Source organism: Phalacrocorax aristotelis, chromosome 8 (assembly GCF_949628215.1).
Source record: "Phalacrocorax aristotelis chromosome 8, bGulAri2.1, whole genome shotgun sequence".
Taxonomy (NCBI): domain Eukaryota; kingdom Metazoa; phylum Chordata; class Aves; order Suliformes; family Phalacrocoracidae; genus Phalacrocorax; species Phalacrocorax aristotelis.
In genome coordinates, this window is record NC_134283.1 from 31040621 (window position 1) to 31066131 (window position 25511).

The 25511-nt window shown below is 49.1% G+C and overlaps 2 protein-coding genes and 1 long non-coding RNA gene across 7 annotated transcripts in view; 2 read left to right on the forward strand and 1 right to left on the reverse strand.

The window, feature by feature from the left end:
• Positions 1-11963, forward strand: part of RANBP17 (RAN binding protein 17) — a 163038-nt gene extending 151075 nt beyond the window's left edge. For all 4 annotated transcript variants that reach the window (XM_075102208.1, XM_075102212.1, XM_075102209.1 and 1 more), the window contains 3 exons: positions 4463-4561; positions 8420-8547; positions 11562-11963. In XM_075102208.1, coding sequence (XP_074958309.1) covers positions 4463-4561; positions 8420-8547; positions 11562-11658 — 324 coding nt within the window. In that variant the 3' untranslated portion in view covers positions 11659-11963. The remainder of the gene's footprint in view (positions 1-4462; positions 4562-8419; positions 8548-11561) is intronic.
• Positions 19-8423, reverse strand: LOC142061324 (uncharacterized). Of its 2 annotated transcripts, XR_012662108.1 has the most exons (3): positions 5586-8423; positions 1427-1639; positions 19-419 (listed from the first exon to the last, which is right to left on the reverse strand). It is a non-coding gene; the product is annotated as an uncharacterized LOC142061324 (long non-coding RNA). The 2 variants fall into 2 exon arrangements; XR_012662107.1 differs by having other exon boundaries at positions 19-1639.
• A 10532-nt stretch (positions 11964-22495) lies between the features above and the next one.
• Positions 22496-24712, forward strand: TLX3 (T cell leukemia homeobox 3). Its single transcript, XM_075100992.1, has 3 exons — positions 22496-22910; positions 23346-23589; positions 24202-24712. Exons 1-3 carry the CDS (start codon positions 22496-22498, stop codon positions 24410-24412), a joined length of 870 nt encoding a protein of 289 aa, XP_074957093.1. The 3' UTR covers positions 24413-24712.
• The last annotated feature ends 799 nt before the right edge of the window (positions 24713-25511 follow it).

A 25511-nucleotide genomic window follows, 5' to 3' on the forward strand; every position in this document is an offset into this window, starting at 1 on the left:
CTCTGAAGGGAGAGAGGCTCTGAAGAATTAATTTATTGGAAGAACAGTTCTTTATTCTTGCCTGTTCTGTCAATAGTTCCTTTTGTAAAGAACAAATGTGTCAGGAGAAACATTATTGAACAAGATAAAGTGATACCCTATGTTTAAGATAAGAGAACAGATGCAAGGTTGCTGTTTTGAACTAAGTAGAAAATAAGATTATCTGCTCCCCCAACTCCTTCCTTTTTAATGTCTCTTTCCCCACCTTGAGACCTTGATTTCAGCCCGTCTCAGCATGAGGACTTGAGTCTGCCCCATGCCTCAGGCAGCTGCTCCGGCTGCTGGAGTGCTGCTGCACTGCGGTGGGTCTGTGGCAGGATCTGAGAAGTCGTTTTCCTGAAACAAAACGTTTCTGTCTCTACCAATAGGGTCTTTTCCACCTAGAAAACAAAAAATCTGTATGTTTGTTCAATTCTGCTTCTGTACTGTGTTTTGTTCTGCCATTGAATTACTTTGTGATCTCCAATTAGATGATGAGACTTTTGGCAAAGGTGGAGCAAGGAGGGTGTAACATAGCACAGGTTTCCCACTGACATCTGCACACTAAATATGGGCAAGTCCACCTGAACCCTACAAGCTTCTGCTGCTGCCCAGTAAGAGGGACTGCATGTCTCTAGCAACAGCACGACCAGGATTTGGTGATGGCTGGAAGGAGCTGAGGAGGCTGAGGGAGTGCCCCAGGCTCAGTCTGTATCACTGTGGCTTTGCATACAGACTTTGTTCCTCAATCAGCCCCTCTGTGAAATGTGATGGCAATGCTGATGTATCTCAGTGGCACACTTTGAAGCTAACTAACATCTGGGAAATGCTCTGCAGTTCTCAGAAGAAGTAAAATAAAAATGCAGACAGTGCTGCTGCTGTTGGCTGCTGAACTGGGTACCTAGGTCCAGCTGATGGCCTGGGAGCAAGCAGGGTCACTCTGGGGCAGCAGTGCTGGCCAGATAACTGCATGCATCTCGTTTGTAGATGTTATTGGGCAAGATGTCATCTTCAGAAAATTGCGGTTATCATTTCTGTACATGTTGCCTTCATAAATACAAATATATGTAAATGTGTGTCAGCAAATAAAATATGAAGAAGGCACATTATTTCAGAGCCTCCTTCAGAAGCTTAAAGAGTTTTAGTTCCCTCATGACCTGAACAGCGTAGGGGAGCAACAAAAATGGGCATACATATGGAGCTGTGTGCCAAGTATCTAGAAATTCTCTCCTGCGTGGGTCAACCTGTTTCTCCTGACTACAACAGTCAAATCACTGATCACGTGGGGTCTGAAGGAGGAAGCTGCGGATGTCACTTGTCGGTGCAGGAAGAAGCTGTTCTATATTATGTGAAAATAGTAGAGAGGTGGGAGAGGGAGAATTAGTGAAATTGAATGAAAGCCTGATACCTCTGCCAAGAAAGAGTTAGTCTGGTACATCACCAGTAAATGTGCTGTTTGCTGAGGCAAAGCTTCATTACAAAGTAGTGTCTCGATAAGCTCTGTTGCCTTGCAGATGAATCTGTGCAGGCTGCCTCCCGTAGACAAGTTCTTTCCAGCAGCAGTGGTCTCCTAGCGGCGCCTGTTTGCAGGTGGAATCTCTCTTGGAGTGTGTCAGCAGCACTGTAAGACAAAGAAAGATCTGGAATGCAAACAGCTTGCTGTAGTCTCATACAGAAGTAGCCCAGGAAACCAAAGCTACAGAGTAAAACAAAGCAGCAGCAATAGTGAGAGAGAAACACAGAAAACAGGAAAAGGAAGTTTAAGGCTGTTATCATGGATTTTGGTGCCCTTCATCTTGGTGGAATTAGGCTCAGTAATTGCTGATTGTCTTCTTCCTATGCCGTAATGCACTCCTGACAACCTCTGACAGAGATCTTGATATGGTAGATAAGTTTGCCCTGATTTTATGCGTGCAACTCTTAATGCCAAACCATGCACCTTGATTATTTTTTTTTAATCTTTGCAAGAAGTGGGATGTCTAAGACATCTGCAAAGGCAACACAATAGGATTCCAAATTGCCCACCTCTGCAAGTAATAAACTTACATAACTTCATGAGAGGCATTATTCACTGTTCCAGAGAGCTCACAGGCATATGTTACAACCTTGTTCATATTAGTGCAGTGGTACCACTAGTCCCAGTAGTTCCTTAAACAGAGGCAACTTTGTGTGAAAGCATTAGCACCTGGTGGTGTGGTAACTGTCTAGTTTAATTGAAAGGAATGGGTTGACCATAAAGAAAATGGACATACATATGTCCAGATATGAGACCTAGCTAACTCTTGAATGCAGTGGTGTTCCCTACATTCTAAAATGGTTCTCTTTCATTAGCACTTAAGAGTCAGAAGTGGAATTAAAAATGTTTGACAGTAGAATCTTGTCAGAGGAAAAGCTTGGAGGTGGGACGGAGGGGGCGGAGGCTTTTGCTGTTTCCTGGTTGGCTAATATCAAAACACACAATTAGTAGTTATGGTTATGTAGATTGTTTTATATTGGCTTTGTTTTTATGAATCATAATGTTCATCATAGTCCTTGCTTATTTCAGTACTGTCTGTGCTACTTATGCACAGAGACAAATAAGTGTCTCCCAGGTGAATTTTGGACGTTTTGGTCTTCTTCCATATTTACACCAAAATCTTGCCTAGAATATTTGTTTTGCAGATTGTTTGCAATTTAATAGCAGTTCTGGGCTGGAGACCTTAAAGACATCCTCATGAGTTTTCTTCATAAAGCTGGGGGTTGAAGAGCTGCTATTTTCTCTCTGGGTCAGTTGTGAACTCGTCACTGAGCATGCCTTTTTTTAGATTAAGCATCACATTGACAGTTTTTCTGCATGCATTGCACTTTTTCTAAGAAATATGGTATGTCAGTTGTGGTGCTTGAAATCACAGCTTGAGTGAGTTTGTTTAATTACTTCAAAAATGCTTCTGTTCTAACAGCTGGCTTTGTTGCAAGCTACTGAGAGGAAAACCTGATGATGAATGAATTATAAGGAGTTGCAATTGTTGTTCATGTTTGGAATACAAGCCCCTATTAGTGCTTGTGCAGAAGTCTTGAATTGTTTGCATTAGTTCCAAAGCAGTATAGAACTGGTTTTGTCCTATGAGTAATGAAAAATAATTTCCCTGATATACGAACTGTGAAGTCAGGTGAAGAGTTGGCCTTTGCCACACCAGACTGTATGTTCCTAACTTTGAAAGCTCAAATAATTTGTGGGTATCTCTGTTCCAGGTGATTTGTAGTGCTAGGATGAAACATGCTGTTTGACTTTGCCTTCATCATTTTTTACAGGCTAGTTTGCAGCGGGGCAGCTCTCTGGAGACCCTGCTCATAGCTACTCATTGGCCTAGAAGAAAGGATTTAATGATTTTGTACTTCCTCTTTGTTTGGTTTTGGGGTGTAGGTATTTTATAAACATGAGTCAAACTATTTACTGGTGACATTTTACAAATTTTCACTCCTTAAGTAATGTTTTTATGTTCGTATACGTTGCGGCCTTCAGCGCTTTGGACTAACGTATCTGAAGGATATCATAGAGCATTTTATCTTTAAATGGATTCTATAGGTATGTTGTAATTTCTTTTTACAAAAGTTGTACCAATCCGTAAATAAGTCCTGCCCATCCTAGCTAGACACACCAGAGGTACAGAGGCACAGCAAGACCAGAAGAGCTTCAGAGGGAGAACACGCCATGTGGTGTTAGCTGAAGGCACTGGTTACATGCCAGGCAACGAGCAAAGTGAATTGTGTACCTTCGCTTTGGGTGCCAGTAGAACTTAATTGTAAGAATTGATAGATTTCAGTGCTTTATAAAGTCGAAGAAGTGGCTTTATCCCTGCTGTAGAGCTCTGCAAAGAAAGTCACAGAAGTAAAGTAAAACATCTAAAATCAGAGGCTGGATTGGTAACTGCAGTGGAAATGGTATGGATCTCTAGACTTCTTGCTGTAATGAGGATTGCCTTCATCAAAATAGGGAGTGCTCTGCTCCCTTCAAATGCCTTGCAGCGTCATGCTTAAAGAAAGGTGGATGTGAGAAAACCAGAACCTTGAAGAGCAGGTAGGGGTTAATCTGAAACTAATATAGATTACTGGTCGCACATGTATTGCTCTCCTAAGAAGTAGTGTGACTAGGGGGCAAATCCCTGTAGTAAAGTCAAAGCCTGTACCTTAAATTAACATAGCTCTAAATCTCAATTCATATTTGTTTTAACTTCAACTTCTTTAGAGCTGAGCTTTGATATTTGTTTTCTTTACCTTTCTTCACCTGCTAGTTTTGGATATGGAAATGTTTGTTTGGAAGAATGACTTTGTAATACCATGCTCATATGAAATCTCAGTGATTGCAGCATGGTTAGTAAAGGTTTCATTAATTTTTCCTTCTCACCACATCACACAGTACAACAACAATACCCATATTCATGTAAACTGTCTGATTTTATTTCAGATGATGTCGATCCTAATGAACACCATCATTTTTGAAGACTGCAGAAACCAATGGTCTGTATCAAGGCCGCTTCTTGGACTTATACTTCTCAATGAGAAAGTGAGTATTTAAGAAATTCTACCAGGTTCACCCTTCACATGCCCAAATAGTTGAAGTAATTATCTCACATAGAACAAAGCTGCTTGCTGCCCTTCAAATCCCCCATCTCTTTCCTTGGGACCTTGCTCCATTATGCTGACATTAGGAGTGGAGAGTAGGGTTCAGCTCATGTACCACATAGGTATTTCACAGATTAGTTCAGAGAGGCTGAGTGGCTTCATTTCGATGAATAGTCCTCTCAAAACTTTACCCCAACTTTTACACCCAACCTTAGGTCATGCAAGTGTATAAATAACCTTTTTTAATAAGTTTTATGTCTTTACTTTTCCAGAATTAAGCAGGAATAGTAGGAGTTATACAAGCTTATCTAGCTTTTAGGTAGAAATATGAAACAAGAACACTGTGGAAATCACATCAGAAAAATTGCTTCCTAGAAAAATAGTTAACCAATTTCTTTTTCTGAAAGGTTTCACAGGAGCAACTAGCTTTTGGGGGTATTATCTGAGTGCTTACGCTTAAGTACTCACATTGATTGCAATTTGGATTGTGTGCATCTGTGGCAGATTCTGTAAACCAGGAAATACTCTGCAATTTGCCCTTTCAATAAAATCTCAAACTATGAATTTGGATATACCCATCATGTTTCCCTGGTGACTTAATAGAGACGATATTGTCTGAAATGGAAACCATCTGAGTAAATGAATGCGAGTTGATCTAAATGTGTGCATTTTTTTATGGCAAGGCATTGTTTCTGAAGATATTGACCTGTTGTATTTGCCATACTTCAGAGCTAGCTCTAACTTTATTCTGAATTGCTTTCTCTCTTGGGCAGTCACAAGCCTCAGTGTATTACTGTTTTGGAGAATGAATTGTCTATACAATAAGACGGTGCTTGAAAAAAAAGAAGACACTAAGATTAGCAGCAACCGCATACATTAAAATTCAAACTGAAATCCCAGCTATGGAAGGAAACTAATAGAAGAAGAAAATATATCAAGAAGAGAAGCGCTGTCTCATCATTCACCTGTGCTGAAGGATCCAATTTTAGCCATATCCAATAGCACTGTCATTCATCTTCTTGGTGTGTTATTGTGATTTAAATCCAAGCTCTATAAGAGAGAGCAGTTCTTTTAAAATGATTGAGAGGGAATAAGGGCAAATTCAGTGTTTAGGAAAACTTTATGACATCACAATATTATACTTTACAGATGGAAGCAATATTTCCTACTTTGGAAGGAAAACTAATCATTTTCTATCTGCTCTGAGTCACTGCATCATTATAAAAGTGGGAAATAAGTAGTTTTGTGCATTCCCAATCTTGTTCAAGACGACACTTTTGTTTATATAATGCTTCTGATTTATAGCGTTTAAGTATTAGCCTGACTACATATTAATTATGTGGTTTTGATGCTTCTGTATAAGAAGAAATTAAATACTTCACTTGAAGATAGAACCATGGAGCTGTAAATCATAAGGAATAAATTTGTGACTGGCAGAATATTCTTTTTACTGAAATTAGACTAGTTCTAATGATTATGTGTTTTGCTTAGCAGACATGGATATGTACAAGCGCCTTTACTTACGAACATGCCTTACTTTTCTTTTGGAAGGGTGGAGAACAGGAAATAGAATTTACAATATTTGTACTGCCCCTTTTGCATCAAGGTTGGTTATTTTGTGTTCAGAAAAAGTAGGACACATACTTATATATGGCTGTAAAAGTAATCTTTTCTTGGCTCATTTCAGTGTACCGCTGGTTTATTTACTGGAAATGGGTTCCTTTATTTCATGTAGGGTCTCTGTCTCTACAGTTCCTGAGAGAGCAACCACACATTTACCATGTTTTACTGCTTGTTCACATCTTCTTTTGTTTTAATGAAATCTTCTTTGCCCATAATCAGGTTTGCTTGGGGACTCAGAAAAATTGGGATTCATCCATGCGTGCACCAGTAGGGGTTATTATGCCAAAGTGGGTACTGTACTGTGAGTCTACCCTAAAACTACACTAAATCTTTTGAGACAGCATCAGCTCTAGTATGAAATGGGGTGGTTACAGGTGCATCCTGACACTGTTCCCATACTGAAAAGCTGCTGCAAGTTTAATTTAAATCCTAGTGGCAAGAGATTGGCAGAAAAGGCCCTCTATATCCTGATAATGTAGCAACATCCCCTCCTTGGTGTTGTCCTTCAACCAAGGAACACAGGCATCTGAGTGTACCGGCAAAAGTGATGTTATAGCAGGGAAGCCATGGAACCCCTTGGCTCAGAACAGCTCCATAGTGTTGAAACAGTGATGCCAAGGGGGAGTCTTCAGGGGGATGCTGTACTCATTAATGGTAGGCAGAGATGTTATTCCTTGCTGTTATTTGAGGATGTTGTTAATACTTTCCATTATGGTGTTGACAGAAGAAGTTCTTGGAACGCCTCTTTTCTAAAAACAGCTTGTGGACACCAAACAAGATCTCGGGGTTGTAGCCTTCTCTACGTTGAACTCTGCATTTGTCACCTTGAGACAGGGCTTCTGGGAATGTGATTGTTGCAGGCAGGTGATTTTCAGTTTTGAGTTCCTAAGTATTTTGGGACCCAGCTATTTGATCAGCTACGGCCTTTGCTTCCAGTACTGCTGCAGTGGTCAGCAAAGATGCGTAACAGAAGATGTTTCTGGTTTGAGAGGAACTGGATTGAGGGCAAGTAATTTGCCAAGCAGACATTAAAGCAAACACTTCTTATAATCCTGTTGAGTTGTCAGGGCTTACTGTTAGAATGCTATGGTTTTTACTACATTTTCTTTTTGTTATTCCATATTTTTTCACGTGTACAGGAGAACTGTAGTTTTGATGGAAAAGTTTTGTGTCTGATTTATTTAAGGTTTAAACAGCTTTAAACCTGTTAAGGTTTTAAAAAAATCTAGCAAACCAGAGACTTCTGTGCTTTCTGACACTTTGTACGGTACCCTACAAGTTACATTATTTTCAAAAGTCTATTAAATTTTGCATACTAAAAACTGATCTTCATCCTACCTTTAAAAAGGTCTCTAATTATACATCTGAAATTTGGGGAATATCAGTAATATTATTCTTGACTGCAAGAAGAGACTGCTCAGAAACTCTGCCAGGTACTTGGGTGCAAGTTCATCAGAATGGTTCATTCTCCTCTGAATAATTGTATATATCAGTGCTTATACCATGACTGTGCTTAACACCCAAGGCCATGAGGCTTTGATTGACACAGCCAATATACAAAAGACTGAACAGGACCATGGGACTTGCTTGGCTGTAGTAGCAGGGTAGTGGATAACACTGGAGGTCCCCTTCAGTTCAGTATTTCTAGACTAGATCGAGATTCTTCTAAGGTGATAAAAAGTTCTATTTTACCTAGTCTATAAACCTGCCAGAATATAATGGAAATAGTGTATAGAAAATCGTATCAATTACTTAGCTTCTAAAGAAGCAAAGGCGAGTCTGTCTCATCACAGCACTGAAGTGATTAGAGCCCACAGTGAAGTGCACAGATTTGCACCATTCTGAAAAGACATGTGAAGTAGTCCAGGATGTTTCTGCCACCTCTCTTAGGTTGCTTTCTGTATTGGAACTGGTTAGGTGATCAACATCCACTGGTCAAGTGGCATGTCACCTGTTAGCACTAAACTTCAGTTGTGATGCACAGCTGAAGCTGGTACACTTCAGGAAGGCAGCCTCTGAAACCTGATTCAGATGGACCTCTGTGCTGTTTGCCAAACTGCTCTCCCAGAGGGCAACGTATGAAACAGTTGCTCAAGAGTGCTCCAGATGTAGGTGAGTAACTCTGGGTTTAAACTTTTAAACCTCATTTTTAATATTCTGTGCTTTGCTATCATAGTACTTCAGTGAACTACGGGCAACCTTGATAGCCAGCCAGCCTGACAACAAACGTGAAGCCCTTGACCAGTGCTTCAGGAATCTTATGGAGGGAGTCGAGCAAAGCCTTTTGGTAAAGAACAGAGACAGGTAAGTTCATAACACATAAATAAGCTGAAAGAATAAAAGACAAATGGAAACTTTAACTGGAAAAAATATAACATAGGAAGTATTCCCAGTAGCCTTAAACTGCAGTTCCTTTTGAAAGGAAGATAAAATCCTATCAAAGAGTTCATCCCTAGACTTCACAGTTAGAGCCTGAACATTTGATAGTTATGTATTTTCTTGGTCAGAAATGTATTTGCTAATTTAATCCTAAAGTCAAGGTTTGCCAGGCTGCAGCTGCTGCTTTTTCATTTGCGAAAAACTGCCTTATTTCAGCAGGTGAGCCTCAGAGATTCCTTTTTCCAGCCTTAAACCCCTCTGATAAAACACTTGCTTCAGCCTCCAGAGGTGTTGTTGCTCTTGCAGAGGCTTTTCGTGCTGGTGCTGGGGTTAAGCAAGTGCTTGTGAAATGCCAGAACAAGAAGGGATCCAGTGGGGCCACTTACACGTTGTAGATAAATGAGGCAAGGATTTGGGGGTTTTTAACATGAACAAATTCACCCAACCTTGCCCTCATTTTAAAAGTAGAATAGAAGCCTTCACAAAAGAAATGACAAGTTTGTCTGCATTTAATGTTCACACTAACATTTTGTTAGTAGCTAGCTACATTTTCTCTCCCATGTGCATTATTCAACCAAAGCAAACCTGGAAAGTGTAGAGACACAATCTAAGTCCAGACTGTAGAACTTCCTGGAAAGCTTGAAACAAACTGAAAAGGGCTTGGAGTGAAGCGATGGCTAAAACCATGTGGTGATTTTATTTCTCTGATGACTTCTGTTTGTTGGTGTGAAAATTATGTTGAACTTGTTTAATTCTTAAATAGTTTTGTGTTAATTATGGTCTCCACCATTTTGTTTCATTTTTCTATTGAATTCTGGTACTAAAGGTGTAAGTTCCTTATGGCCTGACTGTGGATGATAGCCAGAGACAGGGCAATTTGGAAGCAAACCCAGAGAAGCACAGAGATCACATCCATGGTGCTAATAAATCAGACAGACTTTCTGTGTAACTTGTATTATGGATCAGCAGAAAACCTGGGGAAAAGGCAGAGAGCCACTGGGAAGGAGGAGAATGCCTGTGAAAACAAAGAAAAACTGAGCTGACAGTGGCAGGCTGTAGGATGTAGTCTGACCTTAGAGCTGTTAATGCCAAGGGGAGTCATTTGACTCAACGGTCTGTCAGAATTTAAGAAAAAAAAAAAACACACAACTGAGTAAAACTCATTCTTATAACTAGAAAGTTTCTTAGTTCCCTCTCTATTTATATTTATTGAAGGCAAGAAGTCCTTAAAATAACATTGGTTTCTGAGAAAAACATACTTTGATGTGAAGTTTCTCTGAGCTGCCTTACTCTGAGAACTAGCGTAGGCTCAGGGAGGATGGACGGCAGGAGGCCGAGCTCCCCTGTCACCTCCAGGCAGGCAGCGAGGCACGGTAGTTGGACAGCATGAGGAATCCAGCTCTGCTGTCTCTGCTCTCCCTGTTCAGGGCATGGAGAGGCTTCCGTCACTTGGGCTGCCAGCAAATATTAGATTTGGCACGTGTTAGATTCAAATATCTGTGGATTTAAAGGGGGATTTTCATCTCGAAGCGCTGTGAAGTACTCTCAGGCGGGCAGTGGTGCGGAAGCTCTCGGAGAGCTTTTGTGGAAGTGCAGGCAGGGAGGGATGGGTGCAGGTGTGAGGGGGATAGAGATAATTCGGTCGAACGAGCAGCTCGTCTGTCTCAGTAGCATCTGCCTGTCTAACTTGGGAAGACTTTTAAGCCATCACTTCCCCAACAAGCAGCATGAGTTAATATGATGGCTTTTCTTGTTTTCAGCTCTTGATTTGTAATCCTTCTCAGATTTATTCTGTGGAACAGGAGGCTTCTTTTAACTGTGATTGTTTAAAACTGAGCAGAAATCAATTTCCATTAGTAAGGAAATAAGCACAAACATAAAAAATTCTGAATAGAATAAAGAATGAACTCATAATTGCATCCTCTATTTCCACACAGAGCAAGCCCCAGTTTACCACACTGCTGTTAGATGTACCCATAAAGTTAGAGTACAGTGGAGGCAGTCAGGAAGGATTATTATATTACCCCTGGTCCTACAAAGAGACCTTTGCTGAGATCACATCAGTTTTGCAACCACCCGTCCACCAGTCCTTTGCAGGAAGGAGCCCTAAGGAGCTGTTCTTCAGGAAACTATATTAGCTTCGCAATAGTGAGCCAGCAAAGTCTAACACAATCAAAGCAAAGAGCATTGAGGCAACCAAAGAACACTTGAAGAACTGTAAATGTAGGGTGCAATATGTTTCTGACATTTTGAATCATTTTTTGTGTGCTTTTTGGTTGTTGGAGTTTTTTTAAATAAATACATGAGATGTGATAAATGGCAATTCAACTCTTCATTTCAGATAAGGATAGACCAAGGGAGTAGATCAGATTTGGGCTGTTGTACAAGCTGAGTCAGAGTCATCATTCAGTCTCAGGTGTGATGACAGCGGACGGATTTCCCGTCCTACACCTGCAGTAGAGAACTGTTGGGGAATATTCTTGTGAATTCATTCTGTGCCAGATGGGTGATGGTACCGTGTTTCACTGAGAGACAGGTTGAACTCTGACACCACTCAAGAGGGAGGAAGGTAAGTCTGAGAGAGCCTGGTCTTGATCACCATCTGGACAGGTCCCAGAGAGCCCTTTGCTGGAGGTTTGGGGGAAAGGACATGTTCTGAGTCATGTGAGAGGGAAAGGTTTCTCATTCCATTCATTGCCCAGCTGACTCTGAAAATGTTTCACACTGTTGGTCGGCTAAGTTTATAATGCTGCCCATACATGTTTACATGCTCATAGGACTGGTTTTTGAGGGCACCTGGTGGTTTTTTTTGAGAGATTGCCTCTGTTTTTCTTTCAATTTAAAATTTACATTATAGTTATTCTTTTTATTGATTCTTGAAATACATTTCTCCATACCAGGTCTCCTTTAACCAAACATCTGGGTTCTCTTTTTCCCAGGTTCACTCAGAATATGTCGGTCTTTCGAAGAGACATGGCTGAAGCTCTGCGCAGCGAAGGGGCCTCAGATCCCAGCAGTTTAGATATGATGAGTTGACAAAGACTTTGGAAACAGAGCACCAACTAATAAACCAACTCTGAAAGTTTTGGGACCCTGTTATATTGTTAGATAGGGTTTTGACCCTTTTGAAAACTATTTTTTTAAGATATCTTCTGCCTTTTTATATCTCTGGTCTAAACATAAAGATTTATAATCGTGAAAACAATGGAAAATCAGCCTTAGTTTGAAGAACATTTTCAGCCTTTCTTATCAAAATTTATTATCCTGTTGTTTTATCTTTATGAAACAGTTTAGAAACAGTACTTAACCAAAGAACAAAATAAATATGCATTCCTTCTAAACATGTATCAGTTAATGATTCTCAGTTCTACACATACTAGTAAATAATATCTCATCAGTGAAAAACTCCAAGCTCATTCTGAGGTCATATTTGTTTGAGAATGAGATGAAAGCCAGTACAAATTTTATTACATCTTTTTGAAATAATAAAATTACTATTTTTCTACAAAACGTTATATATTTCTTTTCAGCACTGGCGGTTAATGACAATGTGGACAATGAAGTAGAAGACTAAAAATGAATATTTTAGGCTATAAGTATAGCAGGAAAATTGAGAATGTTGCACGTAATAAAATAAGAGATGAAGGAGCAAGCCTTAATGAAGTACTGATGATATTTTAGTTTCACAAGTATATACTTTCCAGGTCCTTGGAAATTGAAAAAAAAAAAAAAAACCACAGAAGAAAATAAAGTTGTTAACACACTGTTTAAAAATAATAAAATCTATCCATTACTACAAAAAGGAAAGCAGATAGTTACAGAGACTTATTGCCCATATTTAGGTGGCGTGTGGCACAATGAAGATGAACGTGCGCATCTGAAATGGCAAATTCAGCAGATTTGTCTTCACCTCTCGGAGATCGTAGAGAGTTGGGTGTGTACCAGAGCAAAATCCCTCCTCCAGTCCAAAGCTCACACTCACCACTCTGGTTTTGTGGGGAACAAGTAATATCATTCTGTGGTGGGCAGGAGGGACTGTGTGGGCTGAGGAAATACCCAAATGAACTGAAGCAAGATCTAACAAAAATTAGAACTATTTAAGCAATAAGCCGATTAGTTTGACGTTTAGAAGAGCTATTACATGCAATTACAACTTTTGGTATTGGTTTTGAATTTGGTTGGTTTTTTTCCTTTTTCTTCCCCTTATGTAAATAATTGATTTCATGTGGTTTTCATGCTTGCTTACATTTGTGTATTTAGTAGTATTTCTCAACTGCCTAGATAAGGATGGGAATTTTTAATTGTGGCCAATGGGGAGGCAAAGTTCATACCTGTATTTCTTATAGGTTTTTTCCAGTTTTTTCTTTGCAAGTGTTATTTTTATGCATATTTTTAAATTGCAGGAACTAAATCTGAAAGGAAGTCATTTTGTGAAGCAGTTTGCTGTTTAGATTTAGGCTCAGCTGGAGAAAATATTTAATCTGCAGCTAAAGGCTCTGGTTTCCACGAGTGCCGAGTACCTGAGAAAATCAACTGAGGTTACTCAAGAGGTGTTTCTACACGTGGCCAATGCTATGTGCCGAGGTTTGAAAACTTTGCGGAAAGTGTATGATCGTTATCAACACATTGAATGTGTACGAATTAGTACAGTCCTTCACTTCTAATTTTGATCCTTAAAGGAAACCAGAATCTCTGCTGTTAAGTCAGATTTTAAAAGCTGCAAAACTGAACTCACGAATGCGTGTGCAGGTCTGTGAGCTGGGTTTGGGGAAGGGTTTCTCCGTGTCACCTTGCTGATGGGCACGGAGCTCGGTGCCGAGCAGTGCCGCCTTCTCTCCAGCTCTATAAACCCTTCCGTAACCTTGCAGCTCCCTGCGTTGGCACTGAAAGCTCCAATGAAAGCTAATGGGTTCTGTGACTCCATTTTCTTTGTCATACAGTGGAAATAAACAGTGATTGCGTACTATCAGCATTTGCTCGCAAACCAGCCCATTTACTGGTAAATTAGCTGCTCTGCTGAAAGCTGGAGTTTAGCGTATTGAAAAGGAGAGGACATGCCCTCGTACCTTGGCACTCAGGCTTTAGGGCTTGCTTTAGTATATGGCTACTGACTCCCCGGACCACTCAGGTATGTTTCTGAAATTTCCCTTCTAAAACATCCCTTGCTGTAACTTACAGGTGAGATTCTGAAGAGCATCTTACAAACTGGGCAAACTCAAGACGTGTGTTGGAGCAGCATTTCAACCTTAGTTAACAATTGACAACAGGAACTTATTTAGAGTAGCTGGCCATATAAATATGCTTGCGTTTAGGTTAGGAAATGGATAGCGTAGCAAATAGTGTGTTTTATGACTCCAGATTCTTTGTTTAGAGTCTTTACTGTCAGCTATTTAAAAGGGTGCTGTCAAAGGGGGTGCAGCCCAGAATTTCCTCGTGTTTACAAAGCACGTGTAATACCTTATAATTTTTTTAAAGACATAATTGCCTTAAGGGGGGTAGAAGTTTTTTCCTTAAAAAAAAAAAAAAAAAGTGGAAACAATGGAAGGGGAAATGTCAGAAAAGAGGCGCTGCTTGGTCCCTGAGTGATTTGATCTCAAGAAACTGATGTGAGCCTGTCTGATAGTACAAATGACTTGGGACTGTAAAATAGGTCTGGTTCTTCCCCCGGATGAATTTTATGTTGTTACAGTGAAAAGCACCAACCGCTGAACCTCAGGTAAGTGTCTGCCCCTGTGTGAGGGAGAGCAAACCATCCTTAGAGCAGCCTTCCACAAGTCAGGCTCTGCTCGCTAGAGCTGGCAAAGTCAGCTTTCTGGGGAAAATACAAAATTGTAATACCTTGCCCTGCTCACATAAGGAGCCTTTGAAGAAACTCAACCATCAGTATATGCACACCTTACAAAATAATTCCTCAGACTTGTTAATGTTTTATTGTAGTACGAGTTCATGATGACAGCAAACCTTTCAAACTGTGGAGGGATAACATGCTTCCTTGCCGTATTAAAAAATAATGTTAGTGTAGATTTTATGTAGCATAGTTTAGACTGCCGATAAGAGGTGCTTCTTTGACAACATTTTTTTGAGCTGTACAGAAAGCATAATAAAATATGTAAGTTACATTTCTACAAACAAAAGCCATAACATAAGTTATTTATAAGTGTGAGATCCAAACACTATCACGATAAATAAACCTTAATGGATACCTGCAGCATCCATCCTAATGTAATTTGCTCAACAAAAGTCATATTTAGTAGAAAAATTTAGCAGCAGCTCTTTGTTGTTATATAAAATAAGAATAAAAGAGAGAAGGAAGCCACACTGAAACACTGGCTGCTTTCCCGGGTTTACACACAGACCTGCGATACCTTCCAGCCTTCTCCTTCAAACTGGGGCTGGCACTGCTGCTCAGGGAGACCGGATGTCTATGCATCTTTCAGGGTTTGTCCCTGGTACCGGGGCATTCTCTGTCGGCTTTGCAACTGCCTGCTTTTATCGGCAATTGCAGGAAGAAATGGAGCCGCATCTGCCCATCATCCTCTCTGCGCTCTTCCCTGTCTGTGGTGGTTCCTTCCTCAGCGCTTTCCTCGTACCTTCCCCATCTCATCCAGTCTCAGGCATTCATGGATGCATGCATAGATTCTGAACTAAAACAAAGTTTCAGCTTTTTTAATATAGTGGTTAAGGTTACCAAACCCTATAAAGATGCACTTTGAAGTGTGAATTGAAACCACTAAGGCACGTTCGTCTGTCAGAGGTTGTGAGCCACCTTTAACTGTTTGCTCTGTGAGTAGGGTTTAACTGTTTCCACCCACTGGGATGGGGAGTGCAAGGAGGTTTATCTGCGTCCGTGTTCAGCCGGTCAGCTTCCGCTCACAGGGCTGCTGCCTCGAGCTCCTCCGTGGAGGGGGACAGGGAATATACCTTGGCTGATGGGGAGAGGGCTAATGAGGGTGGACCTCAGCTCCCCCCGGCCATCCCCTTCTGCCTGTGTGGGGTGAAGTTCTCCCCAGCTGGAGCCAGGAGACGTGCAGCCCTCCCGAGACTAAAGGAAGGGCAGAGGGGAATGACCTTTACACTCTATAGCACCAGAGCTCTTGCTTCAAAAAAAGAGCAGCTGATTTAACCCTTGTGGGCTGACAAAAAACTGCTGCTGCGCTCTGCTGAGCACCAAGAACTGAGTGCCCTACCCCAGCATTGCTCCCCGGGAGCAAGCTGCCTGCCTGGGAAAGCACAGCCGCAGGCACGACACCCTGACCGGATTGGAATGGGGTCCCTTTCCATCACTGGGATGTGGCAGGGCTTTGTCCTGGGGCCTGTGAGCTGCAGTGGCCCACACCCATGAGGGGTCTCTGTGTGCACACCCCAACCCCTGCCTGCCCAATGTGTCGTGTCCCCCCCAGAGGGTACAGGCAGAGAGCTCAGGTGGCAGCTTGCTGAGCGTAAGCTGCTTTTGACCATTCCCTCCTCCTTCCCCTTCACGTGCCAGGATGCAGAGCACCTGTGTGTCCCTCTCCGGCCTGAACACCGGTGTCACCCCACAGGCCCTGCAAGGATGTTACTTCTGGAGCTACAGCTGGGGAACAACTTCGTTGTGTCCTCTGTCATGCTGACTTCCATACAAATCGTATGCTATCAGTGATGTGCAAAAGACTGAAAAATGTGTTCAGTTTATGCAGCAATATCCATCTAGAAAAGGTTTTGGAGAACAGTACTGGCCCACTCCAAGATCCACTTCCAAAAGCAGGAGCTATAGCAGAAACACCTCAGTGTTGCTGCTACTTTCTCATGAAGCAAGATATCACCATTCTCTGTCACCCTATGGGAAGAGACAAAACCTGAAGCAACAGGCAGCTACCGGTGCCTCCTGCAGCCCTGTGCTGGGCTCTGGCAGCACAGCCACTTGCTGCAGTCTCAGGCTCACAAGACTTCCAAGCTGCCAAGGACAGAGACCAGTTCCCAACCTGTGAATTCCTGTGTGTTAAAGGAGGGTCTGAGGAAAACAGAGGAGTTTGATGTGTGAGAGATTACATTAGCATCCTTTAAAGAAACAGGATTTACTTGTGGCAGTGCAACAGCTGGAGAGACAGCACAAAGATGCCACTGAAGACCGGAGCTGCAGGTCAGACACTGGTCGAACCCCTATTCCTCTAAGCACTGGCTTCCACCTGTCAGGCAGTACCTCAGGCAAGGGTTGCTGCAGCCATCACCGGTCCCAAGCCCCAAATGAAGGAGCCTTCGGAGAAATCTGAGCTTCTGGACACGTGGATATACAGGACAGGGTGCCAGGGTGGGCAGCCCAGGACGGCACAGCCAGAAAGTCAGGGATGGGACAACGTGAGAGGAGCTGGAAATGTGGAAATGCAGCTGAACAGATGCACTGGGCTGGCTAATGCTCCGTGGAGCTCCTCGAGGCAGTAGAGGTCCAGCGCTCGGCTGGACTAAAGCCCCAGTGCAGCAGTTAAGCAGCAGTTGAAGCACATGTGCCCATCTGTTTCGGGTGTGATCAGCCCCTTGACTGCCTGGGCTCACTGAAGACCCTGAGCCTGTATTTCCACAGCTTTGTCAGAGATGAATTCACTGCTGCTACTGGCATGTCCTGGGATGAGCTCTGTGGGCACTACCAGGCACCACAAACCCAGGGATGGTGGAGGCACTTCCTGGTCACCTCCATGACTGGCTCGGTGCACCCACAGCACCTATATTGCATAAACAGCAGTTATGGGCTCTATGGCTGTTTAAAAGTGTGTGGGTGGAAGGGTCCCCATCTCTGGGGTGGTTTCTCCTCTCCATCCAGGCACAGCATTGCAGCCCACATGTGAGCAGCCTTGGTGGGTGCAGGGGGGTTATTAGCAGCCCCCTGGCCTCTGTGCAGCCTCACAGCGGCTGCTTGAGCCCAACCGAGCGTGCGAATGGGCCGCCCTGCCCCTGGGTTTCCTGCAAGAATGTCAATCACGCTGCAGCCCCCTGCTCTCGGGCGGCTGCGCTAGGCAGCTCAGTAGAACTGCACAGTAGTGCACCATCAATTAACGGGCCATTATTATAAAACGCTGCCTACTGGTTTGAAAATGCTGGAGGAGCACCACAGTGGTTTCTCTTGGTCTCATGCCCAGAGAACTGTCCCTCTCACCTTAGAAACAAAATGCCTCATTTTAAAAATAATTAATGGTAAACATTAAAACAAAAAAGTGTAATGGATCATTTGGCCCATGCTAAATTTTGACAGTAAACATTTAACTGAGGCTACTTCACAGCAGAGTGGCTGGGCTGCATGGAGGGATGCTGCATGTGCCGTTGGGGCTGCACTTCTTCCTTGGCCCATGGGGCTGAGCCCACTCCTGGGGGGGCCTCTGTGCTGTGCTGGGGCTGGCACGAGTGGCACAGGACCCGCTCAGGGTGCAGCCAGATTTAAATCTATGGGCTGCTATGGGTCCCTTTTGTGCCATCCATCATTGGCCCCAAGGTTGTGGGAGGATGACGGGGCAGGAGGGATCCTTGAGGCCACTCTGGGGAATGGCCCTTCTCTGGTCTCCAGCTGCTCAGTGCTGGGTCTGGTCCGAACAGGGACCATTTGTCTTTGCTCCTGTGTACTGTATTTGTCCTTGGGGAACCTTCAGGGCCCCTTGGTGGGAAGGAGCTGAAGACCCTCTGCATGGCGCTACCCACCAGCCCATGCCACCACCCTGTCCTCACCAGTCCCAGGCACTAAATAACATCCTGGCACTGCCAACCTCCTCCCAACAGGGATTTCATTTTCCGTGGCATTGGGACTTGCCCAGGAGAGGGGACCGTCTCCATCACTCCTCTGCTTTCCCGGAATGGCTGCTGCTACCAGAGCTGCAGCCCTGTTTCTTTCCCTGTGCGGTGCAGCCCGCAGGCCTGGCCGTGGATGCGGCACACGTTGGTGCCTCAGCGTGCAGCAGCACGTGCCAGCGGCACAGCTGGGGTCACTGCTGGCAAACCCACTCCAAATGCGGACAGAGAAATGCCTGGTGCCGCAGTGGAAGAGGGGTGATGGATCTGCCTTGCTTTGGAAAGGCAGAGGCATTTGCGGTTGGGTCAGTGTGCATTTCATTGCGTGTTTTTATTACCCCATCCTACAGGAAGCACTTGAAGAGCTGAACGGTGGCATTAGCCGCTGCTGGGCAAATGGCAGGTCCTGCGAGGATGCGGGTCCTGTGAGGGCACCCTCCCTGCAGGGCCCTCTGTGTCTCAAGCACAAAGACATTCCCAGGGGAGAGGAGTGTATGTGCCAGTGACTATGGCAGGCTGTGGCACATTCCCCTCCATGTCTCCCCATGGCAGCCAGGCCTGGGAACAGCTCTGGGTTTTGGGGACAGGTGAGGCGGACACTGCTTTTCTGCTCCCAGTGACTCTCAGTGACAAACTGGGCAGGTGTCCCTTCTGCCCAGTGGTGCTGGGGAGGTGGCCACTCTTTTTACATAGTGTTACTTACTTTTTCCCCCTCTCTTAACTGTGTCCCCCATGCCTTTGCGGGTGGCTGGGTGCAGCATGCTCTGAAACCACACTGCCATGCTGGCCCAGGCCATGCAGCCCAGCAGAGCCAGCCCAGCTGTGCTCCCCACCAGAGCCGAAGGAGCCGTTCCGCAGCGTGGCAGCGTGGCAGCGCCGTGCCTCTTTCTGCCAGCATGGTGCGCTCGGCACTACATCTCAGTTAATACTTGTACAATGTGCTGTCTTAGTTTTACAGTGAATGACAATGTTTCACCTCTTGCTCCACAGCAGCCTCCCTGCACGCCCTGGAAAGCTCTTCCTCCTGGCCTCCCCCTGCCCACATGGCTCTGGTGGCTGCCCTGCTAGTCTTGTGGGGCTGCCTGCCTGTGCACCCCCCACCCAGATGGGCACTGTCCTACTGGTGCTGCACCCGCTCGACCTGCCCGTGCTTGGGTTAGAGGCACCCCTGCGGCTGGCTGCTTGCAGCTGGCACACAGGCTGACCTCATGCCGTGCCATGCTGTGCCATGCAAAGGCTACACCATGCTGTGTTGTGCCACGCCACGCCGTGCTGTGCCGCGCCATGCTGTGCCATGCCGTGCCGTGCCTGGTGCCTGGCCAGAGCCCTGCTGGGTGCAGGGCTCTTTGCACTCAGCTGTGCCCCTGTGTTGGGGGAGCCTGCCTTGGTACAGGGTGCTGGGGACACACTGCCGGTGCCCTGTGCCTGCTCGGGAGTCCCGCGGCCCCCCACGCCCAGCAGGGCCAGCCCAGAGCCGGCTCTGGCACCCCGGTGGCACGGAGAAGCGCGGGTTTGGGCGGGTGAGTTCATAGCCATGCCGCAGTCATTGCTGGGGGTCGCAGCGCCGCGCTGTGCCGGGGCGGGACCCGGGGACCCGGCTCCGGACCCGGCCGCCCCGTCGGGGCCGCAGCTTCTCTCGTTCCGCGCAGGGCGGGCGGGGGGTGCCGGGGGCGGGGGTCCCGGGGCGGGGAGCGGAGCCCGACAGCGTGGCCCGGCCCCAAAGAAACGCGGCCCTCGGCAAAGCGGCGGCGGGTTTTGGGGCCGGAGCGGGGCTGCGCGGGGCTGCGCGCCCCCGCCCGCCGAGGGGCGAGGGAGACGAGGCGGCTGCGGGAGAGCTGCATTTAAGGATACCATACGTCCCGGGTTATTAATTATAAAACATAATTAAAGTAAAACTGCAGAACGTCAACATATTAAATTTAAAAGCTAATATTAAAATAGAGTTAATATTTAATAAGGTAGCCGAGCGTTACAAAGCTGTACGCCGATACTCTATATTTAACTGTGTAAAACCGGGAGAGTTTTCCCAAAGAAAAATGTATTGTTTAGCTGATTATCAAAGACTCTGTGATATATTATCCATTTCACAAAAATAATATAGATATCTTTTTAAATATAGTAATAAAAACTATACTAGCGCCTTTTAAATATACTATTACTTACCACCCCTTTTCATATTGTACTATCACAGACACTTTGGAATTGGTTTAAAAGCACATCATTCATTATTCAAAGCTCATCTTTGCATATTATTCCAGCTCAAGTCTGCCAGGCTCCCTGTGAAATCGTTCACAAAATTGATAACAGCAGACACACATGCAATAAAAAGATAGCCTTGGGCAGCCCGAGTTCCCATTATGCAGATCAAGCTGCAATTTTCTCTAACAAAGCCTGCCCTGATTCAGGACTGGGTGTCACTTTATTTATTTATTTATCCTCCCCCGGTCGCTTGTTTCTTTTTTCCCCTCCTTTTCTCCCCCCCACCCCACCCCCCACCCCCGCCCCGCCGCCTCCCCGCCCTCCCCGCCGGGCCGGCCGGAGCGGGGCCCCGAGGGCTGGGGTCCTGCCGCCGTTCCCGGTGGCGCCGGGCGACCCCGCACCGTCACGCCGGCATCGTGTCAATCCCATTAGCTCCGCTCCGGGATAGCGGCGGCTGATGGCGGCTCCACTCGCACCCGCCGCACCGAGCGGGGACAATCCGGTTACGCCGCCCGGAGCCGACACCGGGCACTCTCCCCGGGGCGGGAGGGGGTGTTTAACAGACGCGGTGGTGCCGCCGGGCGGGGCGGGGGGTGCCCCTCTGTGCAAGTGAGCTGGGGAGTCCCCCCCGACGGCCGCCCCCGCCGCACCGGGAAGCGGCAGCCAGTGGCTCCGGGCAGCTCCGCCGCGGCCGTCGGGGCCCGGCCCGACCCTGCGCTCCAGCCCGGGCAGGGAGGGAAGGAGGCGGGAAAGGCACCCCCGGCCCCCACGGGCTTGGGCGGCGGGGCCGCGGCGGCTCGGGGCGGCAGGGCCGGTGGCTGGGCGGGCCGGCGGGGCCGGTGGCTGGGCGGGCCGGCCCGCCCGGCTGCGCGGCGGTCGGAGCGCCTCGGCGCGTCGCAGTAATTGAATCCTAAGGTTTAAAAACTAATCAAGTCCCTCCCGTCACCGCTCCGGCATCCCGGGATCGCCCTGCCAGGTGCTGATCAAATGCCATTACATTCTATTAACAGGGAAATTCTATTCCCTGTTTTCATTTCCCTTTATAAGGGGGGAACTAAGTAAATGCGGCTGAACGTTATTTAATTTTTAACGCCTGTAGTCCAATTTGGACGTCAGGGAGCGTCTGCAAACTCGCTCGGCGACCGCGCGCCGGGCTCCCGCCGCCGGGCCGCAAATTCAGCCCGAACGGAATCCGGCCCCGCGGGGACACCCCGCCTCCCCCCGCCCCGCCCGGCCCCGGGCACCGCCTGGGGCCGCCGCTCCGCTTCGCGCCGCCGTCGGGGCGGTCGGTCCGGCCCCACGGTTCAAGCGCGGGGGCCGCGGGGGCCGCGCAGCTGCGGGGTTGCCGGGACCAAGCCCCGCCGCCGGACGGGCACCCGGCGGAGCGGCCGTCGGGGGGGTCGCGACTCCGGCGGGGCGGCGGGATGGCGGGGAGGCGTCTGGCCGGGCCGGCCCATCGGGGCGCGGGACCGGAGCGGGACGGCGGCCCCGACGTGCGGCCCGGCCCCGCGCCCCGGCCCCGACGGCGCCGACGGCGCCCCCGCCGCCCCGCCCCGCCCCCGCCCGCCGCCGCCGCCGCGCGGCCCCATTGTTCGTGCGCCCCAGTGATGTCACCGCGGCGGCGGCGGCGGCGGCGGGCCCCCGCGCCCGGGCGCGAGGCCGGTGCCGTGCGGCGGGAGCCAATGGGAGCGCAGAGGCTGGGCGGCGGCGGCCAATGGCGGCGGCGGGGGCGCACGCGGCGCGGGGCGCGCGGCGGCCCCGAGGAGATGACGGGGCGGCTGCCGGGGCGGCGCGCGCTCGGCAAAGTTTCGGCGCGGCGCACGGCGGGGCCGGCCGGGCCGGCGGAGCGCGGCGAGCGGCGGCGCCTTTATAGCGGGCGCGGAGGGGTGCGCGGCGGCGGCGGTGGAGGAGGAGGAGGAGGAGGATGGATCCGCCGGCGGGCGCTCAGGGCCAGCACCAGCACGAGCCCATCAGCTTCGGCATCGACCAGATCCTCAACAGCCCCGAGCAGGAGAGCGCTGCCCCGCCGCCCCCCCGGGGCCCCGACGGCGCGACCTTCCTGGGCGGCCCCGGCGGCCGCGGCGGCGCGCCCTACCCGGCCCTGCCGGCCCCCTTCCCGGCCATCGCCGCGCCCTTCGAGGACTCTGGATCTTACAGTGTGAACCTCAGCCTGGCCCCGGCCGGCGTGATCCGGGTGCCGGCGCACAGGCCCATCCCCGGGGCCGTGCCACCGCCCATCTCCAGCGCCATCCCGGCCATGCCCGCCGTGCCCAGCCTGGGCAGCCTCAACTTCCCTTGGATGGAGAGCAGCAGGCGCTTCGTCAAGGACAGGTTCACAGGTAAGGCGCCGGGGCGGAGCGGGCGAGCCGCGCCGCGCCCCCGCAACCACCACCCCCCTCCCTGCTGCCCGACAACGAAGGGAAAGGCGGATAAAAGGTAGAAAACGAAATAACAGTATCGCTAATGCCAGTAGTAAAATCAAAGGCGGCCCGCTGGATGCTTCCCTCCCCCGCGCTCGCAGCGATCCGAAAAACCGCCCTCCCGCCGCCGTGGAGAGCGCGGCCGCCGCGAGGCTGGCGGCGGGGCGCCCCGGGGGGGCGGCTGGGCCCCGCTCGACCCCGCAGCCCTTTGGTGAAACGTGGAAGCGGGACCTCGGGGAGCCAGGCCCCCTTCGGGGGGCGGCGGGCGGCCGTCGGGCAGAGCCGCGGCCCCGGGGGGGTGCGGCCGGCACCGTGCGGGCGCGGGGCTGACCCCTGTGCTTCCCACCCGGGCAGCGGCGGCGGCGCTGACGCCCTTCACGGTGACACGGCGGATCGGGCATCCCTACCAGAACCGGACCCCGCCGAAGCGCAAGAAGCCGCGGACGTCCTTCTCCCGGGTGCAGATCTGCGAGCTGGAGAAGCGCTTCCACCGGCAGAAGTACCTGGCCTCGGCCGAGCGCGCTGCCCTCGCCAAGTCCCTCAAGATGACGGACGCCCAGGTGAAGACCTGGTTCCAGAACCGGCGCACCAAGTGGCGGTGAGTCCCGCGCCCCCGGGGCCGCCCCGTCCCGCCGCCGCCCCCGGGGAAGCCCCGGCTCCGGCCGGGAGAGCACCCCGCGCCAGCCGCGCAGTGGTCGGGGGTGACTTGTTATTATCATTACTATTACTATTATTATTGCTACTATAGTGCTATTATCATCATCGTTATTGTTTTTTATTTTTCTATTTTTCTTTTTTATAGTCCCCCATTCGGAAAACGGGGGATTATTCGTAAAAACGAGGGATTATTCGAAAAACGGGGAATTAGTCAGAAAACAAAACAACAAAAAAAAACCCAAACAAAACAAAACAAAAACGGGGGGACCTTGGGAAAACGGGAATATTCGGAAACAGGGGATTACCGGTGCCGGGGCGTTCCCAGGGTCTCCCGCCGCCCCAGGCCCCTCCGCCGCAGGCCGAGCGGCCGCCGCCGACCCCGCGGTGCCTAGCCCCGGTGGGAAGCGGCGGCTGTCCCGCTGCCCGCCGGGGACGCGCCGGCCGCACCGCGCCGCGGCCCGGCGGCGCCCGATTCCCCCCGCCGCCCGAACGGCGCTCCCGCGGAGCCCCGGCGGGGCGTCCCGGGGCGCGGGCTGAGCGTGTCCCCCGGCAGGCGGCAGACGGCGGAGGAGCGGGAGGCCGAGCGGCAGCAGGCGAGCCGGCTGATGCTGCAGCTGCAGCACGACGCCTTCCAGAAGTCGCTGAACGAGTCGATCCAGCCCGACCCGCTGTGCCTGCACAACTCGTCGCTGTTTGCGCTGCAGAACCTGCAGCCCTGGGAGGAGGAGAGCGCCAAGATCCCCCCGGTCACCTCCCTCGTCTGAGCCCGGCAGCCCGGGCACGCAGCGGACTCGCCCGCGGAGCTGGGCCGGCGGCTCCCCCCGCCCCCGGGGCCGCGGCTCGTCGCAGACGGGGCGGGCGCGGAGGCGGCGAGCGGCGCCCGCGGGGCCGGCGCCCGGAGCGGGCCGGGGACGGAGCCGGAGCCGGAGCCCGGGCCGGGGCCGGGGCAGGGGCCGCCGCGGCGCTTCCCCGAGGCCGGTGCGCAGCGGAGCCGCCGGGCGCTGCCGTCACGGGGCCCCGCGGTCCGCTTGTATATTCGTGTCGATGTTCCACTAGGAAGGGAAATATGTCACTTTTTGTAAGAAGTGTTAATAATTTAATTTATTTATGCATCGAGATTTTGGGCACTATTAATATGGAATTATATAAAACCTCAATTATTTATATCGAAATCTGAACATAGGTATTTTGTGTTGGCTTTGGAACAAAAGGCTATTTTTTTTCCTGTTCTGAGGATAGTCTAAAGAAAAAAATACCTACCTATCACTTAGCGGAGGGGACTAAGTGGAGCCGGTGATAACTCATTAGCTTAGGAAACCCTATTAAGCTGAAAAGCGGTAGCTTCCATCTGTCCCAGGTGAAGTTAATGTCAGCTGTAATTTATTCACCGTAGTAATAAGGGCTCCTTTCAGAAACCCACACTCCATTTTGTCCTCACCCTTCCAGCCGATGAGCTTTAGCGCACCGAAACAGCACCCGCACCCTCTCCTTTTGCCACCGACTCTAGAGAAAGCGCCTTATGTTTCATAATAAAGAAGATTTGGGGTTGACACAGACCATGTATAATACTTTGTACTTGCCGAGACGTGTAAATAAACGTTTTCTTTAAAAACGCCTCTCCGCTCCCTGCCTGCCGCCGCGCCGGGGAAGAACCGGGGCCGGGGCCGGGGCCGGAGCCGAGGCGCGGGCAGCAGCCGGGAGGCGGCCGCGGTCGCTCGGGGGAGCGGGGCCGGGAGCGGGGCGCCTGGGGCGGCGGGCGGGCGCGGAGCGGGGCCCCGGGGGCGGTGGTACGCGCTGCTGCCGGTCGCTCCGCCGGGGCCGGAGGGAAGCGGCGGGGAAGAGCCTCAGCTTTGGGACAACGGT